At 38.2% G+C, this 23,852-nt stretch overlaps 1 protein-coding gene across 2 annotated transcripts in view; it reads left to right on the top strand.

The window, feature by feature from the left end:
- The window catches only part of LOC118659782 (CD2 associated protein), a 107,793-nt gene extending 88,039 nt beyond the window's left edge, over positions 1–19,754 (top strand). For both annotated transcript variants that reach the window (XM_036316174.1, XM_036316175.1), the window contains exons 14-18: positions 2,461–2,573; positions 3,601–3,702; positions 5,195–5,376; positions 11,087–11,150; positions 16,788–19,754. In XM_036316174.1, coding sequence (XP_036172067.1) covers positions 2,461–2,573; positions 3,601–3,702; positions 5,195–5,376; positions 11,087–11,150; positions 16,788–16,829 — 503 coding nt within the window. In that variant the 3' untranslated portion in view covers positions 16,830–19,754. The remainder of the gene's footprint in view (positions 1–2,460; positions 2,574–3,600; positions 3,703–5,194; positions 5,377–11,086; positions 11,151–16,787) is intronic.
- Positions 19,755–23,852: the final 4,098 nt, after the last annotated feature.

The raw sequence follows: 23,852 nt of genomic DNA, 5'->3' as shown, positions 1-23,852 counted from the left end.
GATTTTGTTTCCTAGCCTGTTTGCCATGTTTCCCTTCTTACGTGTCAGAAAATTATTCTACCTTTCTCCATTTTGGTAAGATAACAATTTATAAAAGAAATCAAAATATTATATTCAGTATAAATAGGTGGTGCACATTGATTTTTTTTGTAATTTTACTAAAAGTGTACATGTTTGTCTGTCTATTCTAACCCTTTGGTTTTCCATTTTAAAATAAAATGAAATTCATGTTGGGAAGATTTTCCTGGTCAGTTTAAGATATTTTTTGATAAAAGTTTTGTGTTTACTTGAAAACAATAAAAATCAGTTTACTTTCTCCCCCAATGTGATATTTCATTGTGATTTTTAAAAACTCCATGTCGTCTTAGGCAGTATTTAAAAATTTAAATGGCTGGCAGAGTGACATTATGATTGCAAGAGTTAAGTGGTTGTCATGCCTTTTATGCCACGTGGACAGTCTAAATCTATTGTTATTACTCAGAGAAATTGAAAAGTGTTTAATATATCATGAGTCCAAGATGTGCACTATTTCATTTTACTAACCTAATGCCTTCAGTGGAGGACCTGAGAGAGTTTTAGAATAGTAAAATCATTTATCTCGGTGTTGTAGCCCAAAATTGGACACATAAAAGGCCTTTTTTACATGAGCATGATGTATAATTTACCTTTATTTACCCTTTCAGTTTCATTTATCTTCATTTATCCTTTCTATGGTTTTCTGTTTATTTCTTTTTCTTTCTGCAAGTTGCTTCAATATGCATTTGAAAATAATCTCCAGGGACCAAAATGATTGGATTGTACTTTTTAAGGTTTTTTTTTAGGTTGTCAATAAACATCAGTGTAAAAAATATTTTTCACCCTTTAAACTACAGTATATTTTTAACATTTAAAAAATATTTACTTTATTGGTGACATTTGCAGATAAAGTGATACATGTGTGTGTGTGTGTGTGTGTGTGTGTATACACACACACACACACACTCTCAAGGCCTTTCACACTGTATAATGACTTATACATTAAATCCACTGTTTATTATGATTTGTTATATTTTATAATTACTTACAGACTTACAATTATTTGACTCAAGACAGTAATTAAACCAAGCACATTGGATAGCCTATTGTGATGTATTAACCTAGTGACTAGATATAAAATAGAACCCAGAATATAATCCAAAATGTGAAGGTTAAGAGGAATTAAGTGGTCAACAGACATTTAAAGGTGTCACAAAATGCATATTGCCAAACAGTGATACCTAACTTCCTCTGCCTTACCTTTTTTTTCTTCATCCCTTTAAAAAATATATAAATGAATTACTTTGACTATGAAAATTGATGAATAAGCTGAGGGCAGTAATGATTAGAATCTTTAGACTTTTTTATAAAATAGTATAACTGAGGTGGGCATCTAAATAGTTGACAGAAAGTGTATAAACATTCAGGTAACGATAACATGAAGAATGATTCGATACCTGGAAGATTAGGCCAAAGAAATCTGCCATTTCAAGGATCTTGACTATGATTAATATCCCTAGTTTTTAATTTGGGCTTAAGGAAGATAATAGTGACAGTGGAAGTATCTGGAATTATCCTTAAGGTTTTTGTATACTTATAGATACCTGTGCTTCAAAATTAAAGATCAACTCCTTTAGAAAGGTTTTCTGGATCATGTAGAAAAAGTAAAGGCATTATACATTATTGTTTCAGAGATATGAATTACTAGGTTTCTCTTTACATCTGTTACTGGATCGAAGGTCAGCCAGCCTTTGATGGTTGGGAAACAAGTGGATGATCTATGTAGGATTTTTCCTTGATCTCCCATCTGCCTTAGATTTATAACTACCTTATAACTTCTAAACATGGTGATGTCTCAGCAGAAGTGCAGTGAACTATAAACAGTGTGCATCCCAGCTACAGTATACTGTTACATGCATACATACAGTATATCAAACACATTAAATTGTACTTTCACTTCACATTGAGAAAAGCACCTGGAAAGCAGCAGTGTGGGTCCCAGATATAGTAGAGTCCTTACAATTTGAATATCAGGGTACTACCTGAAGTTTAAAACAAAGTTTTTGTTTTTATTATATGATACAGTAATTAATTGAGTTGAAATAAATTATTTTTTTATAAGGAAGAACTTAAGATGACAGCTCTTTTATGCAACAACAGCTTGTGACAAGTACAGATTTGTATCTTCCAAGAACTTTTTGCTCTGGTCTAAGTCTATTAAAAGCGTGAACTTTATATTGTTACTAAAGTCTTATGCTATAAAATGTATCAGGTGAAGAGGAAGTTTGTTTTCTAAGGGTGAATGTTGTTTTCTAAATGCATATGAAAAGCACAGGTCAACTTGTGAGTCCTTTAATTTAAAGCTTGCTAAAAATCCAGAAATATTTTTTACCTTTCAAAATGCACAGTTATCTCTTAGTGTATACATTGAATTTTATTCTCCAGATATTGTGAATTTTGATGACATAGCTTCCTCAGAAAACTTACTCCATCTCACTGCAAACAGACCGAAGATGCCTGGAAGAAGGTTGCCTGGCCGCTTCAATGGCGGGCATTCTGTGAGTTACACTTACTGTTGTAAAACGAGGACTTTAGCAGCTCCAGAATCCTTCTGAAGATAAGATCGAGGGAGGCTCTATAGCAGCAGTTTCCAACCTGTGGGTTGCGACCCCTTTGGGGGTCAAACGACCCTTTCACAGGGGGTCGCCTAAGACCAGTGGAAAACACATATATAATTACATATTGTTTTTGTGATTAATCACTATGCTTTAACTATGTTCAATTTGTAACAATGAAAATACATCCTGCATATCAGATATTTACATTACGATTCATAACAGTAGCAAAATTACAGTTATGAAGTAGCAACGAAAATAATTTTATGGTTGGGGGTCACCACAACATGAGGAACTGTATTGAAGGGTCGCGGCATTAGGAAGGTTGAGAATCACTGCTCTATAGCTTTACTGAAGTTTAAAAACAGGAAGATAGCTGTTGCACTTAAGTGGTACATGGTTGTATTTAAGGAGATGTGGGAATGTGTCCTGTTCATTTAAAGAGCTGGGAATGGAAGGTTCCAGAATCAGAAATAGAGTGTCCTGAGACCATAACCACAGAGCACTCAAAAGAGGACATGGTGTATTGTATAATCTGCCTGACCAACAACAATAATTAGAGTTGAGTGGTACATATACATTTTAGGAAAGATGGAAAACATCTTTCTCCTTGAAGTAGGAAGTGATTTATGTAGTACAAATCCTGGTATGTAAATGTGGAACTTCCTTTTATGCTTTTTATACATTGCCGGGGATACTAGTAATACTTTAGTGCTAATATGTTCGTTTTTAAGCACTGTGGTGCTTTTAAATTACCTAACTAGAGAAAATTTTCACTGCTGAGAGGGAACTTGTTTTTCCCTCAAGCTATGCAAATGTCTTATTCAGCTTGAAATTATGTAACATCCTGTTAATAATAATGGAACAGTAGGTGCAGAGAACAGAGATAAAAGTTATTTATTTTATTATCAAGTGCTAACTTTTCCTGCTTTGGTGTTTTCTGTTTCTTGATTTTAAAAAAATGATTTAGCCAACTCAAAGCCCAGAAAAAATCTTGAAGTCACCCAAAGAAGAAGATAGTGCCAACATAAAGCCATCTGAATTTAAAAAGGATTCTTGCAACTCGCCAAAGGTAAGGTGTGCGCTGTGGTCTAAGATTTATATACTGTATAAGATTCTTTTTAAACGTCAAAGCTGTGTAATTTGAAGTGTCCTTTAAGAAATATCTCTTCTGCCAAGAAATAAAATAATACCTGCTAAAAAATTGAATTGTTAAAGCTGTCACACTATTCTCTGCAGATATTTTTTTTTAAAGACCTCACATTATTTTAAAGGCGTAATAGAAGAATGTTATATGTTTTCTATTTGTTAAGGCATAGATCTATACATTTATTTTACTTTCATGAACCATATACTCATTAGGGCAGAAGCATTCACATGTTTACTTCTTATCTAGCTTGATGCTTGGTACCATAATAAGCACTGGAATGAGTGGTGGAATATATGGTTCCTCCCATCTATTTTATGATGTTAAGACCCTTTTCTAAACTCTTGCCATTTTTATTTAAAGGAGTATTACTACAATGGAATCATATTTAAGAAGGTCATCTTTCTTCCATTCATTCCAGGGCATTTGGCTGCTATTCCAGTTTATCAGATACACGTTATCAGATTCTCTGAGCTGTTAGCAGTCCATTGAAATTTTATTTGCTGTTATTTTAGTGAAATAGTAAAAAATAGGTTGTCAGACCATGTATTCATTTTAATGCCTCTATATACACTTCGTAATTACTTGTAAGTGAAGCTCTTTGGATATTCTAAATAATAATTTTAATATGGAGGATCAAAACAATATTGTAATGGTGATACGGTATTCTCCCGTTATCTGTGGCAGATCTGTTTTCAGATCTCCCGGTATATATAATTTTATTTTTAATACGTATATGCATACATACCTTTTTCCTTTTGGGAAGCATCAATGGCTTCTCTTTAGCGTATCAATTGCCAGGACCAGTTGATCTGATAACCAAGATGGCTACTAAGTCACTAACAGTCAAGTAGCCTATACGCCGCTTGGACACCAGGACAAACAGATGATTCACATTCTGGGCAGGACAGAACGAGACAACTCGAGACTTAATCACACTACTCAGAATGGCATGCAATTTAAAACAGGAATTTTTATCTCTGGAATTGTTTATTTAATATTTTAAGACAGAAAAGGAATATTTTCAGCCCAAGGTTAACTCCAAGTAACTGAAAGTGCATAAAGGGAAACTGCAGATAAAGGAGGAACTGTATATTCTTGCTTCTAGACATTCCACTAGGCAAACCATTCATAATGGTAAATCTAATGTATATTCTTTTCCTATGTTCTTTTTTTTTTTTTAAAGAAAACAAAACCCTTGATATTTCTCACAAAAATACCTTAGTGATTTGCAAGTTCATTCTTTGGTGTGGTGTTTTCCAGTTGTGAACACCAGACTGCTTTTAGTATTCCAAATTTACTATTTATCTTGACATACTGCTTTATTCATCACCTTGTGGTAAAAACCTTTTGGACTTAAATATAATATTAAATCTAAATACAAATAAAATTATAATGATTTCTATTATATTTTCAGCCATCTCTGTACCTTTCAACACCTTCAAGTCCTTCAAAACCAAATGTGGCTAGTTTTTTAACTCCATTAGAAATCAAAGCTAAATTAGAAGCAGACGATGGGAAAAAAAATTCCCTGGATGAAATTAAAGCTGAGATGATTGAACTGCTGTGCATTGTGGAAGCACTGAAAAAGGAGCACGGGTAAGGAGCCCTGGTTTGCTTCCTGGAGTACTACTTGACACTTGTGTAAAGAATTCTTCCAAATCATATGAAGTACAGATGTAGTATTCCAAGTTATTGGTATCAACAAGTATGTTTTCAAAGAAATTTCCATCAGTAGTGCTTGTCTCCTCTTGGCAAAAACTTGAATTAGAAAACTTGTCCAAGTAGCCCAGTTATAGGAAAGGTACAGCCATACCTATCATTTAAAGCTAGACATTTACTCGCCAAACTCAGGAGTTAATTAAACTTAAAAAATTAGGAAAACCTTATTGTATATTGGATCTGGGTATATCTTTTTATATGTTTATTTCTCAGAGGACTTAGATCACTGTTTCTGCTAGAGCCAAGCTGCATGTTTATAAAACAAATGGGTTGGGATAGGTGGTTTCTAAGACCCATCTGTTACCCCTAAAAGTTTTTTTTTTTTTAATTAAATCTTTATTGTTCAGATTATTACATTTGTTCCTCTTTTTCCCCCCCCATAACTCCCCTCCTCCCAGTTCCTGCCCCACCCTCCGCCCTCACTCCCCACCCACTGTCCTCATCCATAGGTGCACGATTTTTGTCCAGTCTCTTCCAGCATCTCCCACACCCCTTTCCCCCCCAAGAATAGTCAGTCCATTCCCTTTCTATATCCCTGATTCTATTATAATCACCAGATTATTTATTCACTTGATTCTTAGATTCACTTGTTGATAGATGCATGTTTGTTATTCATAATTTGTATCTTTACCTTTTTCTTCCTCTTCCTCTTCTTAAAGGATACCTTTCAGCATTTCATATAATCCTGGTTTGGTGGTGATGAACTCCTTTAGCTTTTCCTTATCTGTGAAGCTCTTTATCTGACCTTCAGTTCTGAATGATAGCTTTGCTGGATAAAGTAATCTTGGTTGTAGGTTCTTGGTATTCATCACTTTGAATATTTCTTGCCATTCCCTTCTGGCCTTCAAAGTTTCTGTTGAGAAATCAGCTGACAGTCATATGGGTATTCCCTTGTAGGTAACTGAGTTTCTTTCTCTTGCTGCTTTTAAGATTCTCTCTTTGTCTTTTGCTCTTGGCATTTTAATTATGATGTGTCTTGGTGTGGTCCTCTTTGGATTCCTTTTGTTTGGGGTTCTCTGAGCTTCCTGGACCTGTAAGTCTATTTCTTTCACCAGGTGGGGGAAGTTTTCTGTCATTATTTCTTCAAATAGGTTTTCACTATCTTGCTCTCTCTCATCTTCTGGCACCCCTATAATTATGATGTTGGTACGCTTGAAGCTGTCCCAGAGGCTCCTTACACTATTTTTGTATTCTTTTTTTCATTTTGCTTTTCTGGTTGGGTGTTTTTTGCTTCTTCGCATTTCAAATCTTTGCCTTGATTCTTGCGCTCCTCTGGTCTGCTGTTGGGAGTCTGTATAGTATTCGTTATTTCAATCCGTGTATGCTTAATTTCTAGTTGGTTCTTTATCATAACATCAAGGGTCTCATTAGATTTCTTGAGGATCTCACTACATTTATCGGCGGCTTCTAGACAGTTCTTGAGAGACATTAAAAGTGTGGTTCTGAACTCAATATCCTCCATTGACGGTTTTGTCCTGTTTCTTTGTCTCCGCATTTTTTATGCTTTCTTGGTGCACCCCCTAGTGGTCTTTGTCCGCAGTCTTGTTGCCTTTAAGCCTTGATTGTTGTTGGCAATACCGGGGGTGATTTGACCTCCAGGCTAACTGGCTATGAGAGTCAGCTGTGTCTGCAGTGGGAGAGCTTCTGTGCTGGATCTCTAGGGCAGTGCTAATCTAGCGTTTGCCTGAGGCTATCCAGCAAATGGCTCTGTGCAGGGCTTGGGCAGGGCGGGTCCCCGGGGATCTACAGGGCGGGCCGGAGCGAGCAGTTATGGCTGCTCTTAGTTCCGTCCCTAGGGGCTCTGCCTCACAGAGCCCCAGCAACCGCTGCAAACCTCGGAGAGAAAGCTGCCTTCGAGTTCCGACCGAAGCCAGACAGTCCCGCTTCTCCCGTTTGACTCTGGGTCCCTAGAGACTCACCCGGATCTGGAGCTCAGAGTCTGAAGCTCCCTCCTGATTGAAAACAACAACCGCACCCTCCGCCTCCAGCCCGCTCCGCGTGCACTCCGCACCTTAGTATTTCACTTCAGCACTGCGCCTCCTCTGAGTCTGGGTATGATATTCTCTTTCCTCCTAGTTGTAGAATTTCCACTCAGCCAGCCTTCCTGTGGTTCTGAATGATGTTCGTTCCATCTTTTAGTTGTTTTTTGAAGTGGTTGTTCGAGGCAGCAATCTCCGGCGTTAACCTATGCCGCCATCTTGGTTTCTCCTCCACCCCTGAAAGTTTTTGATAATGGTGTATGTTGACACATACCCTCAGTGAATGTTAAGAACGTTTTCTGCAAAAGCCCAGTAGTTAAACAGATCAAAGATCAGCTGTCTAACTGAAGTGAGGGTGAAGGGTCAGGTGCTCTTTCCTTTCACACTGTCTCCTATAACCTCTACAAGTATTTCCTGGAATCTGATGTAAAAGCCCGTACCAGATATCATGTTACCTCTGAGCTTGAATGTACCATTTCTCCCCCAATACTCAGTTGGCATTCGATTCTTTAATAAAAACAATATTGAGATGAATAATTGAATGTATTGTTGTTTGCAGAGCATTTTTATATACATCCCTTGGATACAAATAAAAATTTATCTGGAATGACTACTTAAATTATTTTATGCATATATATCATATAGGGAGAGTATTTGTAATTTGATATATAATGGCTCTTTCTTGAATCCTTTAGTTTTTCTCTTCTGAGTTCAGCTACTTTTTCACAGATTCTGTAATATATGCATTATAAACTGTAAGTTATTTCATATAGGAAATATTTACTGAGTACCATGCATGTAGCCAAGAATTCTCCTGATTTGTTGATTTTGACACTTTACATTTTTGATACCAGGTGTGCTTAATGAACTAATAATTACATATACAAATTTCCTGTAGGTGCTCTTAAATTAGCTGTAAAATGAATAAAATATTTATGATGTGTTTTTTTAATATATTTTAAATATATTTTTATTTATTTATTTATTTATTTGTTAATATATTTTATTGGTTTTTTACAGAGAGGAAGGGAGAGGGTTAGAGAGTTAGAAACATCGATGAGAAAGAAACATCGATCAGCTGCCTCCTGCACACCCCCCACCGGGGATGTGCCCACAACTAAGGTGCATGTCCTTGACCGGAATCAAACCTGGGACCCTTCAGTCTGCAGGCCGACGCTCTATCCACTGAGCCAAACCAATTAGGGCATGATGTATATTTTTAAACATAAAAGAAACATGCAAATTGACCATCCCTCCACTCTGCCCACCAGCCAATCAGAGCGATATGCAAATTAATTTGCATACACAGGCATGGAGCAAAGACGGAAGCCAAGCGCTGCAGAAGGGAGTAAAGCAAAGCGGCGGAGAAGGGAACGGAGCTGAGGCAGCAGAGACGGGAGTGGAGCTGAGGCAGCGGAGATGGGAGGGAGCGAAGCAGCAGAGACAGCAGGGAGCCGAGGCAGCAGAGATGGGAGGGAGCGAAGCGGCAGAGACAGCAGGGAGCCAAGGCAGCAGAGATGGGAGGGAGCGAAGCAAGCAGCAGAGACAGGAGGGAGCCAAGGCAGCGGAGACAGGAGGGAGCCGAAGCAGCCGAGAAGGGAGCGAAGCCTGCCAAGGTGGGCTTCGCTCCCTTCTCTGCTTTACTCCGGCCTCAGGAAGCCATATTCTTGCAGGAATCTTCCTGCAACAAGCCTCTAGTATATATATATTCCATATATGTATGTGTATTGATACAGAGAAATACTGTACAGTGTACAGTGATAAAAATAAATGAATTATGGCTTCATGTGTCAACATGAATTAATCTAAGAAATGTTGGGGGGGGCAGGAAAAGTAAATTAGAGACATACAGTATTATTTTATTTACATAAAGTTGAAAAACATAAAACAGCAAACAGTATTTTGTTTCATGATACATTTGTATGCATAACAGAATTAAAAAGAAGAAAAAGAACAATAAATACTATAAAACTCATCCTATGAAGGAGACGGGAGAAATGGGATTGAGGAGAGGGGGTCACTTTTGGGTATCAGAGGTAACTGGTATTATATATTTTACTTCCTAAGCTGACTTGGAGTTCTTAGCTTTTTGCTTTGTTATTATATCTTTATAGTTTATAAAAACATAAATAGACTTTATGCATTCAGTATTAAAACCTCAAATACATAGAACAAGTCATTAAAAAACTGAGGGAGATTGCCATGGAAAGAGTGATGGAGTCAGTAATTTATATTTTTAGTAGAAAAGTTACAGGACAAGATGTGTAGCTTGATCTTATTCTTGTAAAGAGAAAACAATGCTATGTTAAAAGCTTATATTTGTAAATGTGTTTTTGAAAGGCAGTAAAGTTGTGAAAGTGGTTCTAAATTATCAAAATAAAAAACAAATACTTAGAATAATGTAACAATATTATAAGTATAGATATAGAGAACAGGATAAATATTCTAGGAGTAGATACTGATTTAGATATGAATTAAATGTATAATAAATTCAGAATAATAGAATAATTGGACAAAAGAAGCATTATTTTATTTAATGAAAACTTTATCAAAATAGGAAGTTAAATAGCTTAGAAGTACATTTTATATCACATATCAAACTTAACTCTACATAAATATGAGTTAAATATTTTAAAAATTAGTCGGTAGAAAATTTAATCACAATATGGCTTTATAATCATTGAAACCACAGAAGAAATTAGTTTTGATATTATATAATTTAAAACTTCCTTTTTTTCTCATATATTCTTCATGAGAATTTTCACAGTTTTCTCAAGCTATTTCTACAATACTCTTGAAGATAATTTTCCTAGTATATCAGGAGGCTGATAATGTCCACACTTTTTGCTTTAGAAATTTGATCTATTGATGTGTTCATGATGTTAAATAAAGTTCCTATTCCTCCAATTTCCTTTGCCCGCCCCCCCAAAGCCAACTATAACCAAACAAAAAACCTGAATATTTGAATACCAAACAGCAGTCATCAGAAATATGAAAATTTTAGCAACATGGAAATGTTGTGTAAAATACTTTGTGAAAAAGACACATATACAATATATATTGAGATGTGTGGAAGGAAAAATGACTATAAAGAGGTAGATAGAACATAACAAAACGAACACATGAGTTAAAGAAGAGGGATTGGTGGCTGAAGTTATTTTGAATATTGGTTTGGTTTTGGGATTTTAATGTAACGTTTAATTTAAAAAATAGAGAAATGATTATCTTACTTAATAAACTATAATTTGCCTTATACGGGGCATATTTTGACATTCGTTTTACCAAGTTGTTTAGGCCTGGGAAATGCATGGTAACTGAAGATGGGCAATTGCTTCTAAAAACAAGTTGTTATTTATTTTGTCATGAGCTGTTCTGTATTCACTTAAAAAAAATTTATTCTCAGGTACTTGTGCCATGTTTTGTTGAGTGTTACCTCTTATACTGAACCATTCCATGTAGAGATTTTGAAATTTTTCTCAATTAACATGACTCTTTCCTTTAAAAAGTTTCCCCCATGTTTTGGGATGTCAGGCAACCCAGAGACTGGTGACGTTAGTCAAATGTATATTTTAATTAAGCCTCAACAGTAATTAAGACTTTGTTTTTAGGAAAGAACTGGAAAAACTACGAAAAGATTTGGAAGAAGAGAAGATGCTGAGAAGTAATCTAGAGGTAACTCATTTCTGCCAGCATTGAGATTGCAGGCAGGATAAATTAGACATGTTTTTTCCATCCCAACTTGGTGATTGGTTCCACTACAAATGATGCTATCCTACTTCAGCTGGACACTCCTTGCTGCTTGTAACCATTTAATTAACCTCTTGTTGACTCCCTGTCACATTCCATTGTGTAATTGAGCACATGTTCTTTATGCACTACCTCTCATTGGCGGTGCATGGCTCTTTCCTCTTAAGAGTGTACTTCTAGATCTTTTGCACTCAACCCGGCTTCTTACTGGAGCTGAGCTCTCTTTTTTTCAACTTACTTTTGCTGGGAACAAAGCTGGTGGTGGTGGTGGTAATGGGATGGCTATAGATTTGCTGACTTGAATCTCTCACTGAGAGTTTACTTTACAACTGTAATGTCATCGTCTTCATTGTGCTGATGACTGACAATTTCACTTGTTTTCTTTGTCTTCCTTAACTTTTTCCCCATCCTCACTGATTTTTGGCCTTCATTTGTCTTTTTTTCTGCATATGTCAGAGAAAGTGTGCCCTGCCTTTTTTCAGAGGCTCATTCCATTCTCTATTTATTTTATACTTTCCCCAACTTTTCCCTTGCCTCATTATACTTACCCATTTCTTCTGTTAGCACTGAGACATGGAGAGGACATGGACTTGCCATTAAAAACTTGAGCTCCTCTTCTGGCTTCTACTCATGACTTCCAGTTCTAAACAATGGGTCAGTCAGGCTTAATGCTTCCTGTACATTATCTCATTGGACACACATAACAACTTGTAGGATTATTCCCATTTTAAGGATGAAACATGTTTAGAATGATTAAGTCACCGGTAGAGCTGAAATTTTTAACAAAAGCAGCCAGACTTCAGAACCTTTGCTCATGGGGATTAAGTTATACATTTTGAACTTGAGTAAGTCACTTAGCCTTATTTGGTTTCGGTTGTTGAGGTGTTATATGTGAAGATATTTAGTCAATTATCAAAACTTTGTTTTTACCCTTATATGACACTAGAGGCCCGGTGCACGGATTCATGCACTGATGGGGTCCCTCGGCCTGGCCTGCGGGGATTGGGCCAAAACTGGTTCTCTGACATCCCCCAAGGAGTCCCGGATTGTGAGAGGGTGCAAGCCAGGCTGAGGGACCCCACCGGTGCATGATTGGGACCATGGGAGGGCTCCGGGGCATGTCCAGCCTGTCTTGCCCAGTCCTGATCAGCTGGACCCCAGCAGCAAGCTAACCTACTGGTCAGAGCATCTGCCCTCTGGTGGTCAGTGCGCATCATAGCGACTGGTCGAACAGTCGGACACTTAGCATATTAGGCTTTTAAATATAGAGATATTCCCTTTACTGGCTCTTTTCCTTCTTGCATAAAAACACTCTTTTTTTAATTTTTTATTTTTAGTCTAAATAAAACAAAAGCCCCTTTTCATGTCCAGATACCCTCTGGATCTACTGTAGTTTTCTCTTTTCATTTGGGATTCATCTGTTGAAGAAGAAGAAAAAGCATATATTAGCAGTCTCTAATTCTTCACTTTTAATTCAGTCCTGGCATTGAATTCACCCCTGGCATTTTTAGTTTACTGATGGCAACTCCAAAGTGTCTGCAGTTACCACGGCATTTCACATTTTGACATTGCCACTCTTTCAAAGATTTGCTTGGTTTTTATGATCCTGCATTTTTATCTTTAACTTTTCCATCTCTTCTTCCTTTCTTGTGGCGTAAGTGAGGTACTCCCTCAGTACTGTCCTTGATCCTTCTTTCTGTGCATTCCCTCTTCTTCTCTGAGCCCATGAATATCTTGATTAGCTCTAGTGCATCTCCATCTAAATCTAAGCCTTCTTGTCCCATCTTCTATCTTGTGTTTCTAGCTATTAGTTTTCCTGGGTGTTCCACTTGAATGTAGACTTAGCATGTCCCCTGTGAAATTTATCATCTTCCTTTCCTGCTCTTCTGATTCTTTGTTTCTGTCAATGGTTTTGTTGCCCTTCTAGCATTTGGACATGGTACTTCTGTTCTCTTCTGATTCCATTCCATTCAGGCCTGTTAGCTTCACATCCTAACATTTATCTCCTTATTCCCACTATTTCTCATGTTCTTTATCTTCTGTTTGGCTTGGTGAAATTTCTCTCATTCTTATCTCAAATTTCCTTATTCAGTACTTTTAAGAACTTCCTCTTAATTGCCGAATAAAGTTTAACCTTCTCAACTCGGCATATATCTTTTATGACCTGATCCTAGTTTATCTCTCTTTCCTCACTTGCTGATCCTCCATTGTCCCTTACAGTTAATCATCTGAACTTCTATGCCTGTTTATTTTCCTTTTGTTTCATCTTCTCATGCCCAAGTTCTACAGATTCTCAGGGCCCAGCTCAGTCACCTTAAGTTGGTACCAGTCTTTTCTGATTAAGATTAATTTATGTTTCTCCAAGTTCATATACTTTAGTTTTGTAAGAAATTAATTTTATCTTATCATTGTTACATTATGTACTTCTTTTTGCCTACCTTTTAGCTATAAGACTGTTGGAGACAGGATCTATGTCTGTTTCATCTTTGCCCATATCTTCTAACACAGTGCTATGTACATATTAGATAGCTAGTCAACTTTTGTCAAATTGATAAATGTTAGAGGATACATGCTAAAAAGGTCTTAAATTCCCAGTGTGTAACATGGTAGAAATTGAGAAATTTTAAAATGTTTTCTTGATTTTTATTCCTTACATTTTATACATACACATTTATATTCATATATGATAATAGGTAAGAGGAACTAATAGTGTTGAGTCTCAGGATTGGGGGGATGAGGGGACATTGAGGGGATAAGGACACATTTATAATGTCTTATTCAATAAAGGGAAAAAATATTTAAATATTACAAGAATCAAATGAACTGTTGGGGTTTTTTTAATTGATTTGAGAGAGAGAGAAATGTTAATTTGTTGTTCACTTATTTATGCATTCATTAGTTGCTTCTTGTATGTGCCCTGACCGGAAATCAAACCTGCAACCTTGGTGTATTGGAGTGACGCTCTAACCAACTGAGCTACCTGGCCAGGGCCAGAACTGTTAGTTTTTGAAGAAAGTTGTTTGACTCATTATTTTTAGCCAAATCAGCTATTAGCTGCTCAGTGACTTGTACTATTTTTTTTTTTCCCTAATGGGGAAAGTTTTCACTTGTATTTGTAAAAGCACTCTTCTTTAGGCATTTGAGTTTTAGAATCATCTGCTGCGAGGAGAAATTAGATTTCCCCAAAAATTAAAAGTAGTACTTTGAGTTACTATGAAGTTAGCATTATATAGCATTACATATGAATAATGAACATAAAAGAAGTAGGTGAGAGAAACTCCAGCAATATAAGTATTTACCTAATATCTAAATTTATGCAGTCTGTCAGGAGTATTACTGACTGCATATGGGATTATTTTTTCTACCCCCTACTCTCTCTTCTATCAGTGTTTTTTTCTTTCTATTTCTGTGTTTCCTCTCCCATTAAAGTTGGTACGGTTGGTCAATGTATCTTTGGACTAGAGACAATAATAGCACAGTAGGCAGGCCATTGAGCAATTTTGTCTTCATCCAGTCTGAAGACTAAGAATTGTCTCAATCAAATGCTGCTAAAATGTTTAATAGTCATATTAGTCAAATAATAATATCAAGAAAGATCCTGGAATTAACAAACCATTCTTTTTTTTTTCTTCTTTTAAATGTACAGTGGGACCTTGACTTACGAATGTCCCAACCAACGAGTTTTTTGAGATATGAGCCGTCTCTTGGCCGATTTTTTGCTTTGAGTTGCAAGCTAAAATTCGGGTTACGAGCCAACTTCAGATACCCCACTGCTAGTTGGCGCAGCGAACGTCATAGTGAACGCCACAACATCAGCCCAGCATCACGTGTCTCACTCGTTCACTTTTTGATTTGACATATGAGTAATTTGAGTTACGAGCTCCGTCACGGAATGAATTAAATTCATAAGTCAAGGCCCCACTGTATTTATATTGACTTCAGAGAGAAAGGGAGAGGTAGAGAGATAGAAACATCAATCATGAGAGAGAATCATCAATTGGCTGCCTCCTGCCCAGCCCCTCTCCACCCTACTGGAGATCGAGCCCACTACCCAGGTATGTGCCCTGACCGGGAATCACACTGTGACCTCCTGATGCTCAACCACTGAGCCACATCAGCTTGCAACAGACCATTCTTGAATGGTTAGAATCCCTTGGAGAGAATTGTGAGCATATTGAATTACAGTTTTTTACTGACAAAAATGCTCATTGTATATAATAAAAGCCTAATATGCTAAGTGTCTGGTTGTCTGGTCAGCTGTTCAGCCAATCAAAGTGTAATACAATAATGATATGCTAAGGCCGCCCAACCGCTCACTATGATGTGCACTGACAACCAGGGGGCAGACACTCCACTGGGGTCCAGCCAATCGGGACTGAGCAAGATGGGCCAGACACGCCCTGGAGCCCTCCCGTGGTCCCTCCCCGGCTGGCCAACCTCCCATGTCCCTCCCTGGCCTCCATCGTGCACTGGTGGGGTCCCTTGGCCTGGCCTGCACCCTCTCGCAATCCGGGACCCCTCAGGGGATGTCAGAAGGCCAGTTTCAGCCCAATCCCTCAGGCCAAGCCAAGGGATCCCACTGATGCACGAATTCGTGCACTGGGCCTCTAGTTGTTTAATAATGAACTATTTGTCAGAGGTTAGCCATTGCACGTATAGACTTTTGGGTAGAGGGATGATACTTTCAGGAGATGGTAAGGCCTAAATATTTCCACATGCCAGGAAAGGAATGATGATCAAAATATATCAATGTGACTATAAAAACAGTGTTTTAGGGCCTTAGACTTTATCAGTACAAGTTCTCTGCCACTTACTAGCAGGAAACCATTGGCATGGTATTTAATATCTTTGAGCCTCAACTTAGTTGTAATATATCAAAATTACATAACTGTAGTTATTGTGATAATTTAATGAATTTTTCAAATTTTCTTAAGTTTCTGAATTGCCAACTTCTGTTAATTGAAGGATAGAGTTTGCCTACAGGTCAAAATATTTCCAGTACATTGAAACTTAAATGCATTTCTGGGATTTAAAGATAACAATTTAGAAGATGTTATTTGCAGATACAGAAATTGAGACCAAGTGAGGTTAAGTGATTTACCAATATCACATTGGTTGTACATGAAAAAGAGAACTAAACTGGTACTTTATGTATATATTTTTATTATTATTACTATTATTATTATTATTATTGCTGTTCTGTACTGTCCCTTTTGTTAAAGGTCTGTGTATAAATTCTTAATTTGGTTTCAAAGATCCTCGTTCTTTGTGGGGCTGATTTTCTTACAGTTCTTCAAACGCTTACGTGGCATAACCTTTTCCTGGCTGAAACAGCTGTAGTTGCCTTTGTGTTGTTGTTGCCTGCCATTTAGGAACTTGCATGGTGACATTTTCTTCTGTTGAACTTTGTACACACCATTGGAAATTGGATTTAGACTGGAAATCAGCATCTGTAGGCTTGAAAGTATGACCAGATCTTAATGACATATGATAAAATAAAATAAAAACTTGACTAGGGTAAAGATATTGTCTCTGCTGCTCAATTTATGTTTTGTATTTTAGGTAGAAATCGAGAAGCTGAAAAAAGCTGTCCTGTCTTCTTGAAGAGGCACAGACCCAGTATTTATAATGAAATGGGGATTCAGAGGCAACACTATGAACTTCAATTGACTTGTTACTTAAAAATAACAAATGCTGATGTTGTGGTAAAGAAATATGAGTATATGAACTATAATATCTATAGAAAAGTAGGGGGAGGGTGAATTTTTTTTATATATTTTGCTTTGCCAATATGAGGGGGAAAAGAGGCCTTATTTCTTACGTGCTGGGATTGCAAACTTCTTTTTTAGTTTGCTTGAAAATACTACTGAATCTGTATAAAAAGGAAAATTCACAATAGTTTTTTTTATTGAAATGTATTATTTTTAAAGAGATCTATACTATAAATATGGTGATATCTTTACAAATAATCTGTAAAATATACTATTTGAGAGGGACAAATTAGCTTTATAGTAACTATAGTCACTACGTTATACTTAGGGGATATGTACTTTGTGTGTATATATATAAATATGTATTTTTTCTTTCACTTTTAGCTTCTTACCCAGGATGACACTGTTGTGCCTGTTTGTTTGCAGTGCTGTTTATATTCTGGGCGATGTAATGGGAGTTTTCTAGCTGTATCCAGATTACTCACCCATGCATATAGGAATATCTCATGAATTAATCAGAATAATTTCTTCTGCTTTTAGAATATTTCATATTGCTTGCACTATAGGATTTATAAAAGGAATTTAGTTAAGATATATTGGATTGTTAAATGTATTTGGAAAAATACGAGCTATATTTTAAATTCATTGGGTATAAAGAACTAAAAATGTCAATTTAACCCTTAACTTGTTGTGCCTAAAAACTACAGCACATACATGATATGCAAACACCAGCCTTATTGCTGTGCTTTTCTGCTTATTTTACAGGCTTCTCTATTACCCATTTCATAATCTTGTGATTTAATCCTTTATGCCCCTTCCTCTGATTTTTAATAATTGTAAACAAAACTCAAAACTTTCAGAAGTTCAGTGTGAGGTTTCATACTTGGACAAGTTATCATTGTGTAAATGCTAGATTTTACAATGTTTAATTGACCTAATAGATCAAACTAAGTGGTGGGGATACTTTGGACTGTGATTTAGGAAGCAGCTTCATAAAGAGTGTTAATATATCATTAAATCGTAGCTTATTTAAAACCAAATATAGTTGACCATATTAAAAATGCATTTTCACAAAATGGATGAATTAGCAGTTCCTTCAGAGTCATTTATGAACAGTTGGATATTTTAAAGTGTTATATGTGTAGTCCGAAAATGTCCGTTTTTATAATAAAAGTAGAAATTTGACATTCTTCATTTGCAAAATAATTTAGATTTTAAGATTTTTTTTTATTGCAAATGACTTAGATTTTGAGTACCCTCTATCATGCTTCCTTTTTATGTTATTTTAAAGCACCAAACCAATATTTTTCCTTTAAAGTTTTGATCTTATAATTCTGAAATCTTGTATTTTGTCACATTTCAAATAAAATAACTGAAGCCAAAAATAGTAGAAATTCCAATTCATAATTACTTCATGTTAGATGCACAACTTACATGAGTGTTTGGAGCAAACTTACTGTGTTGAATATGTATGTTTTAACTCTTTAAAGGCCTTGGGCTCTTCTGATGAGGTCATTACTGAACAAAATTGTTTACTCCTAATGTTTTTAAATGACTTGTCAAATGAATGACTTCCTTCTTGTTAAATAAGTTAGACCTTACTTTCTTTTAATGAAAGTCCTCAAGTAGAAACAAACAGTGTGTCCTAGAAATCATCCTCAGCTTTCTGTCTGAAAAAAATCTCTTAAGTGGCCCCTCCTCCCCCTAATAATGGGGTGGGGAAGTTTCCAGCGGACTTCAGGCTATTGTTAGTTTCTGTTGGTCATTTTCTCACTAGCACATAAAGGCAAGATGGTCATGAGTCCAGAAATACATTTAAAGTGTTTGCTTATAAACTTCTTCAATCAGAATAGAAAAGTAATTAAAGTACTGTCTCTATTTTTCTACCTTTGACCAAAAAGTAGAGAAAACCAAACAAATTCATACTCAAAGGGAAAACTGGTTACTTAAATCTAGCAATTTACCAGTATTTGTCCTTGATATGGGAATTTTGTTAATTCCTATTCATAAAGTTTATAACACAAAATGGTGTGTAACAGTAACAGCCTTTACTTGGGGGTAAATCATTATTATTTGCTCTGAGAACATAAATGACAGACGGGTGAGTAGCACGGAATCTGTCATTGCCAAGTTATTTGTGAATGTATCGTTCAGGTTGCTGTTCTTTGAAGCACACAATATTACTAATTTTCCAAATTGTGCTTCAATATTAGAAGTAGTACATGTGTGCACACATGTGTGACCACAAAGCTCCTTTACAGAATTTAATTCTGAAGCTTCTTCAGAAAATCTAAGTCTGAAGATGGGAGAAAGGAAAGTGGGCCTGGAGTAACAGATTCTTTTTTATATGCTTCTTACTGTGATCATTGAAACCAAACCCAAGTGCTCTCTAGGTGTTGGTAAACATTTTATGCTTGCATTTAAACTTGAAATGTATGAACAGAGGAGACAATCAGTTGAAACCAGAAATGAGAAGTGTTACAAACTTAATGGCCTTGTTTTGCTATAGCAATAAAATGACCAAGTGCAATGACTTGATTTAATAAAATCATCTTTTAGAAGTTGCTGCTATATTCTTAGCCATGAAATTTTACCCTTGTTTTTGCCTAACTTGCCTTTAGTAACTATTGCCTGCATAACTGTTATGTAATGCAGTTTGGTGGTGTAGTATGCTAACATTCCGTGGTGGGTGGGAAAAAATATATATAAAAACTCAGAAACTCAACACTCACTGACTTGTTTACAGGTGCTGTAAAAAAAAAAAAGCATGCTTCTCCTTTAAAAAGAAAAATTAATAATAAAAAATACTATTGCCAGTCGTGTAGTCTCTTGGTTATTTTTTAAATTAACTTCAGCATATGCTTATAGTGCAGAGTACAGTGAAAATTATTTTATTTTTCAGTTTTGTAAATAAAAGAAACTATAAATAGTAAAATGAAAGCATTAAAAGTTCTAGATCCGTGTGATGTTTACTAAACATTTGTGAGTCCGTTTTCTATGTCACAGGAATATTGGGGGAATTTGAATGATTTATATAAAGTACCTTCTAGAGTGCTTGGCATGGAGGTGTTTGTTTTTTAATGGGAGCCTCCCAAACTCTTCTCAGAAGCATTTTAGAGAGGTGGATGTGGAGGCCTAGTACAGTGGGGCCTTGACTTACGAGTGTCCCGACCAACGAGTTTTTCGAGATATGAGCCGTCTCCATCGATTTTTTTGCTTTGAGTTGCGAGCTAAAATTCGGGTTAAGAGCCAGCTTCAGATACCCCACCTATAGCTGGCACAGCGAACGTCACAGTGAACGCCACAACATCACGTGTCTCACTTTTTGATTTGACGTACGAGTAATTTGAGTTATGAGCACGGAACGAATTAAACTCATAAGTCAAGGCCCCACTGTACTGCCTTTCTTTGGGGGAGATACCCCTTTCATTTGTATTATATTCACAACAGAGCTGCTTCCATCTCACAGATTCCGCCTCTGGTCACCAGTGATTGGCAGAAGGGAGAGTACTGTGCCCAAATGGTGTTATTGACTTAGAGACCTTGAGATTTAAAATATTTGAAACATAAAGAGCTAGACTCAGCATGGGAGCTCTCTGCAGTTATATTCTTCTGCCACCTGGAAAAAGCTGATTTGAAAGAACCTACTTAATAAAGCATACAGAGATGCAAACAATCCACAAGGATTTTTAAACTGATGACGAATCATTCCTGAGTCCCAGCTACCCATGCATTGCTAGGTTCCGTAAGCGTAAACATGCTCGTAAACGTGGGTTTCTGAACTTGTAACTGACAAAGAGAGACATCAAGGACTATGCACTCTTGTTGAAAATACGCCAGTACATGGCTCCAGGCTTTCTAGAAATCCACTCAGACCTGAATCACAGAAAAGGGTTAACAGACGCCACTGAAGCTCTCGGGCCTGGCGCAACACAGTTCAGCTCAGTTTGGGGGGGAAAGTCAAGCTCACTGGAATGGCTGGCAGCTGCGGTAGAAGCGGGGCGGGGGTCGGCGGTGCTGTGCCTGCTCGGGTACCTGCTGAGCGAAGTCGAGAGCTGATCCTGAGCGCCTCTGCGTTCCGCCCGCCTTCTCTGTGCCACATCCTGGCGCTGTGCGCGGGGCTCCCACCGCTGCTGCGCGCCTGGCGCGTGACCTGCCACCCCACTAGCCACTGCTCTCAGGCGGGCACATGCCAGCGACAGCCCCTGCCCAACCGCTACTGCGGCCCCGGCAGGATGGCCGGGAGCAGGGCGGGTGCAGCGGGTGGCGGCGCTATGCCTGCTCTAGCAACCGTTGCCCGACCTCTGCCAATGACCAGGCAGATGGCAGGGGTACAGGGAAGCGGGGACGCAGGTGCAGGTGTGGAAGCGCTGAACGGGACGGCTCTGGGGTGCGGTGCTGTGCCTGCTCTGGTACGTGCTCATACGTACCAGATTTGACATACGAGTAATTTGAGTTATGAGCACGGAACGAATTAAACTCATAAGTCAAGGCCCCACTGTACTGCCTTTCTTTGGGGGAGATACCAAACTTGCATTAAAAAATAAACACCTCCATGCCAAGCACTCTAGAAGGTACATTGCCCCCGCCCCCCACCAGCCACGCCGTGCCAGTTTCCTAAGTGGCTGCCTGCAGCTTCTGCAACTTATTCTTTAGCGCGATCTGTCTTCTCAGAAGTTTAATTTCTACGTCTTTGTAAGCAGCGGTAGCTTGAGGGTTGGTGTCATCACCAGTGAAGGCGATGCAGGGGTTGATGGTACAACCCAGCTCCAGAATTTCCTGACTAAGGCCTGACTGCAGCTTCTGCACCTTAGCTCTGTCTGTCTTCCTCTCAGAAGTTTGACTTCCAAGTCTTTCTGTTGTAGTTGATGTCAGCAAGGAGCAGTTGCTGCTGCATTTGAAGCTCTGACGCTTCATGCGTCTGTTCTAGGTCACCACAGAGAGTTTCGGGTCTCTCATTCTCTGCTCTTAACATTGCCCCAGTGGCTCCCACCTCCTTCCTCTCAGCGTCAGGTGTCTCTTCCTCTTTTTCTGATCCTCCAGCAGCCCCTCTTCTGTGAAGTTAGAGCTGTGTCTGTGAAGCCACACAGCCGCCCACTTGCCCCAGGGAATGGCCATCACTGGGGGTCATAGAACTGACCTGGTCGCTCTGCCCAAAACGTCCAGCCCCACCAGACAACCTGGCCAACTGTCCAGGAATCACTATGTGGGCGGAGCTAAGGATCAGATTGCAATGAGCTGTTGCTAGGCAACGCCTGAGGAGGGGCTTCCAGGTGGGGGCACCTGGGGAGGAGGAGGCCTGGGGAGGGGCCCTTCTCCAGTGACACCTTCCCGCGGACCTCTTCTGTTAACTCTGTTTCAGAAAATACTCGTTGCCTTCGGCTTTCTTATCACACAGCCGGCATTTATTATTTGTTTATTTATTTGTTACATTTGAGGTAGAATTCGCACAGTGATGCGCATCCATGTTTAGAGCACAGGTGGGCGCGTTTGCGCCAGTGCCCACACCATCGCCACCGATAACGCCCAGGGCTCCAGAGCTGTCGTCAGTGAGAGTCGTCTCAGTCCCTGTAATGGGCTTGTGAGGCTCGTTCTGATCGCTGATCTGGGAATTGATAAACTGGTAAACATTTGCTATGTTTGCAGGTGGCATCCGATTAAAAGATACGGTGGTTAGAATTGGAAAGCTTAGCAAGGAGTAAGCCTTGGGGCAGAGTCAGTAGAAACTAAGGGATACTTTTGGTTTGGTTTGGTTTGGTTTGGTTTGGTTTGGTTTGGTTTGGTTTGGTTTGGTTTGAAGGAAGCTATTTGAACATACTTGAATGTTAATGGAATGATGCCTTGTAGAGGGAGAAAGTGATGAGGCAAGGAATAGAAAGTCTTCAGGAATGCTGTCTTTGAGGAAGTGTGAGGAGAAGGGGACAGCTCCTGGGAAGGGACAACTTTTGACAGGAAGACAGACAGTTTCTCTACGATGACAGGAGTGAAGGTGAGAGTGGATAGAGTTTACATCGGATGGTTTTTACTTTCTCTGCAAAATGTCAAGTGACGTTGATAATGTGAGGAATGGGGAGAAGTTCTACCAGCACTTTGAAGAGATCAAATGTATGTCTTTAGTCATCCAGGATCGTGGAAAAACGAACCTGCCAGTGAATCACAGGAGGATTGCCCAACTGCATGAAGGGCTGTGGAATTCTGTATTAATTTTAAAAAACACCAAAACGTCCATGTTTTATATTGGTCAAATCTAAGACGTAGGCTGAAATTGGAATACCTTCTAATATTGTTCCATAGTTTTCTAGCATTGTTTCAGAGTTTAATTGTCAGTATTTTTTTAAGTCAATGGTCCAAAAACAATGAGCATCTTATAATCAGTGAAATCTGGTAATCGTATCTTTGCCAAGTGCAGCTGCCTGTGTGAAGTCATGGAGAAGGCATTTCTTTCAGGGTCAGGTTTCAAAAACAAGATGAATAGATAACAGCTTGACAATAGCTGCCTATCACAAAGAGGCCTATTTGAGCCCACTCACATTTTTTTTTTTTTTTAAATATATTTTATTGATTTTTTACAGAGAGGAAGGGAGAGGGATAGAGAGTTAGAAACATCGATGAGAGAGAAACATCGATCAGCCGCCTCCTGCACATCCCCCACCGGGGATATGCCCGCAACCCAGGCACATGCCCTTGACCGGAATCGAACCCGGGACCCCTCAGTCCGCAGGCCGACGCTCTATCCACTGAGCCAAACCGGTTTCGGCTACATTTTTAAAAAATCTTTATTGTTGAAAGTATTACAGATATTCTCCTTTTTTCCTCAATTGCCCCCCTCTACTCGATTCCTGACCCTCCCCAGGCCTTCACCACCCTATTGTCTGTGTCCATAGGTAATGCATGTATGTATATAAGATCTTTGGTT

Source organism: Myotis myotis, unplaced genomic scaffold, assembly GCF_014108235.1.
Source record: "Myotis myotis isolate mMyoMyo1 unplaced genomic scaffold, mMyoMyo1.p scaffold_m19_p_7, whole genome shotgun sequence".
NCBI classification, from domain to species: domain Eukaryota; kingdom Metazoa; phylum Chordata; class Mammalia; order Chiroptera; family Vespertilionidae; genus Myotis; species Myotis myotis.
This window is presented reverse-complemented; position numbering and strand designations above follow the sequence as displayed.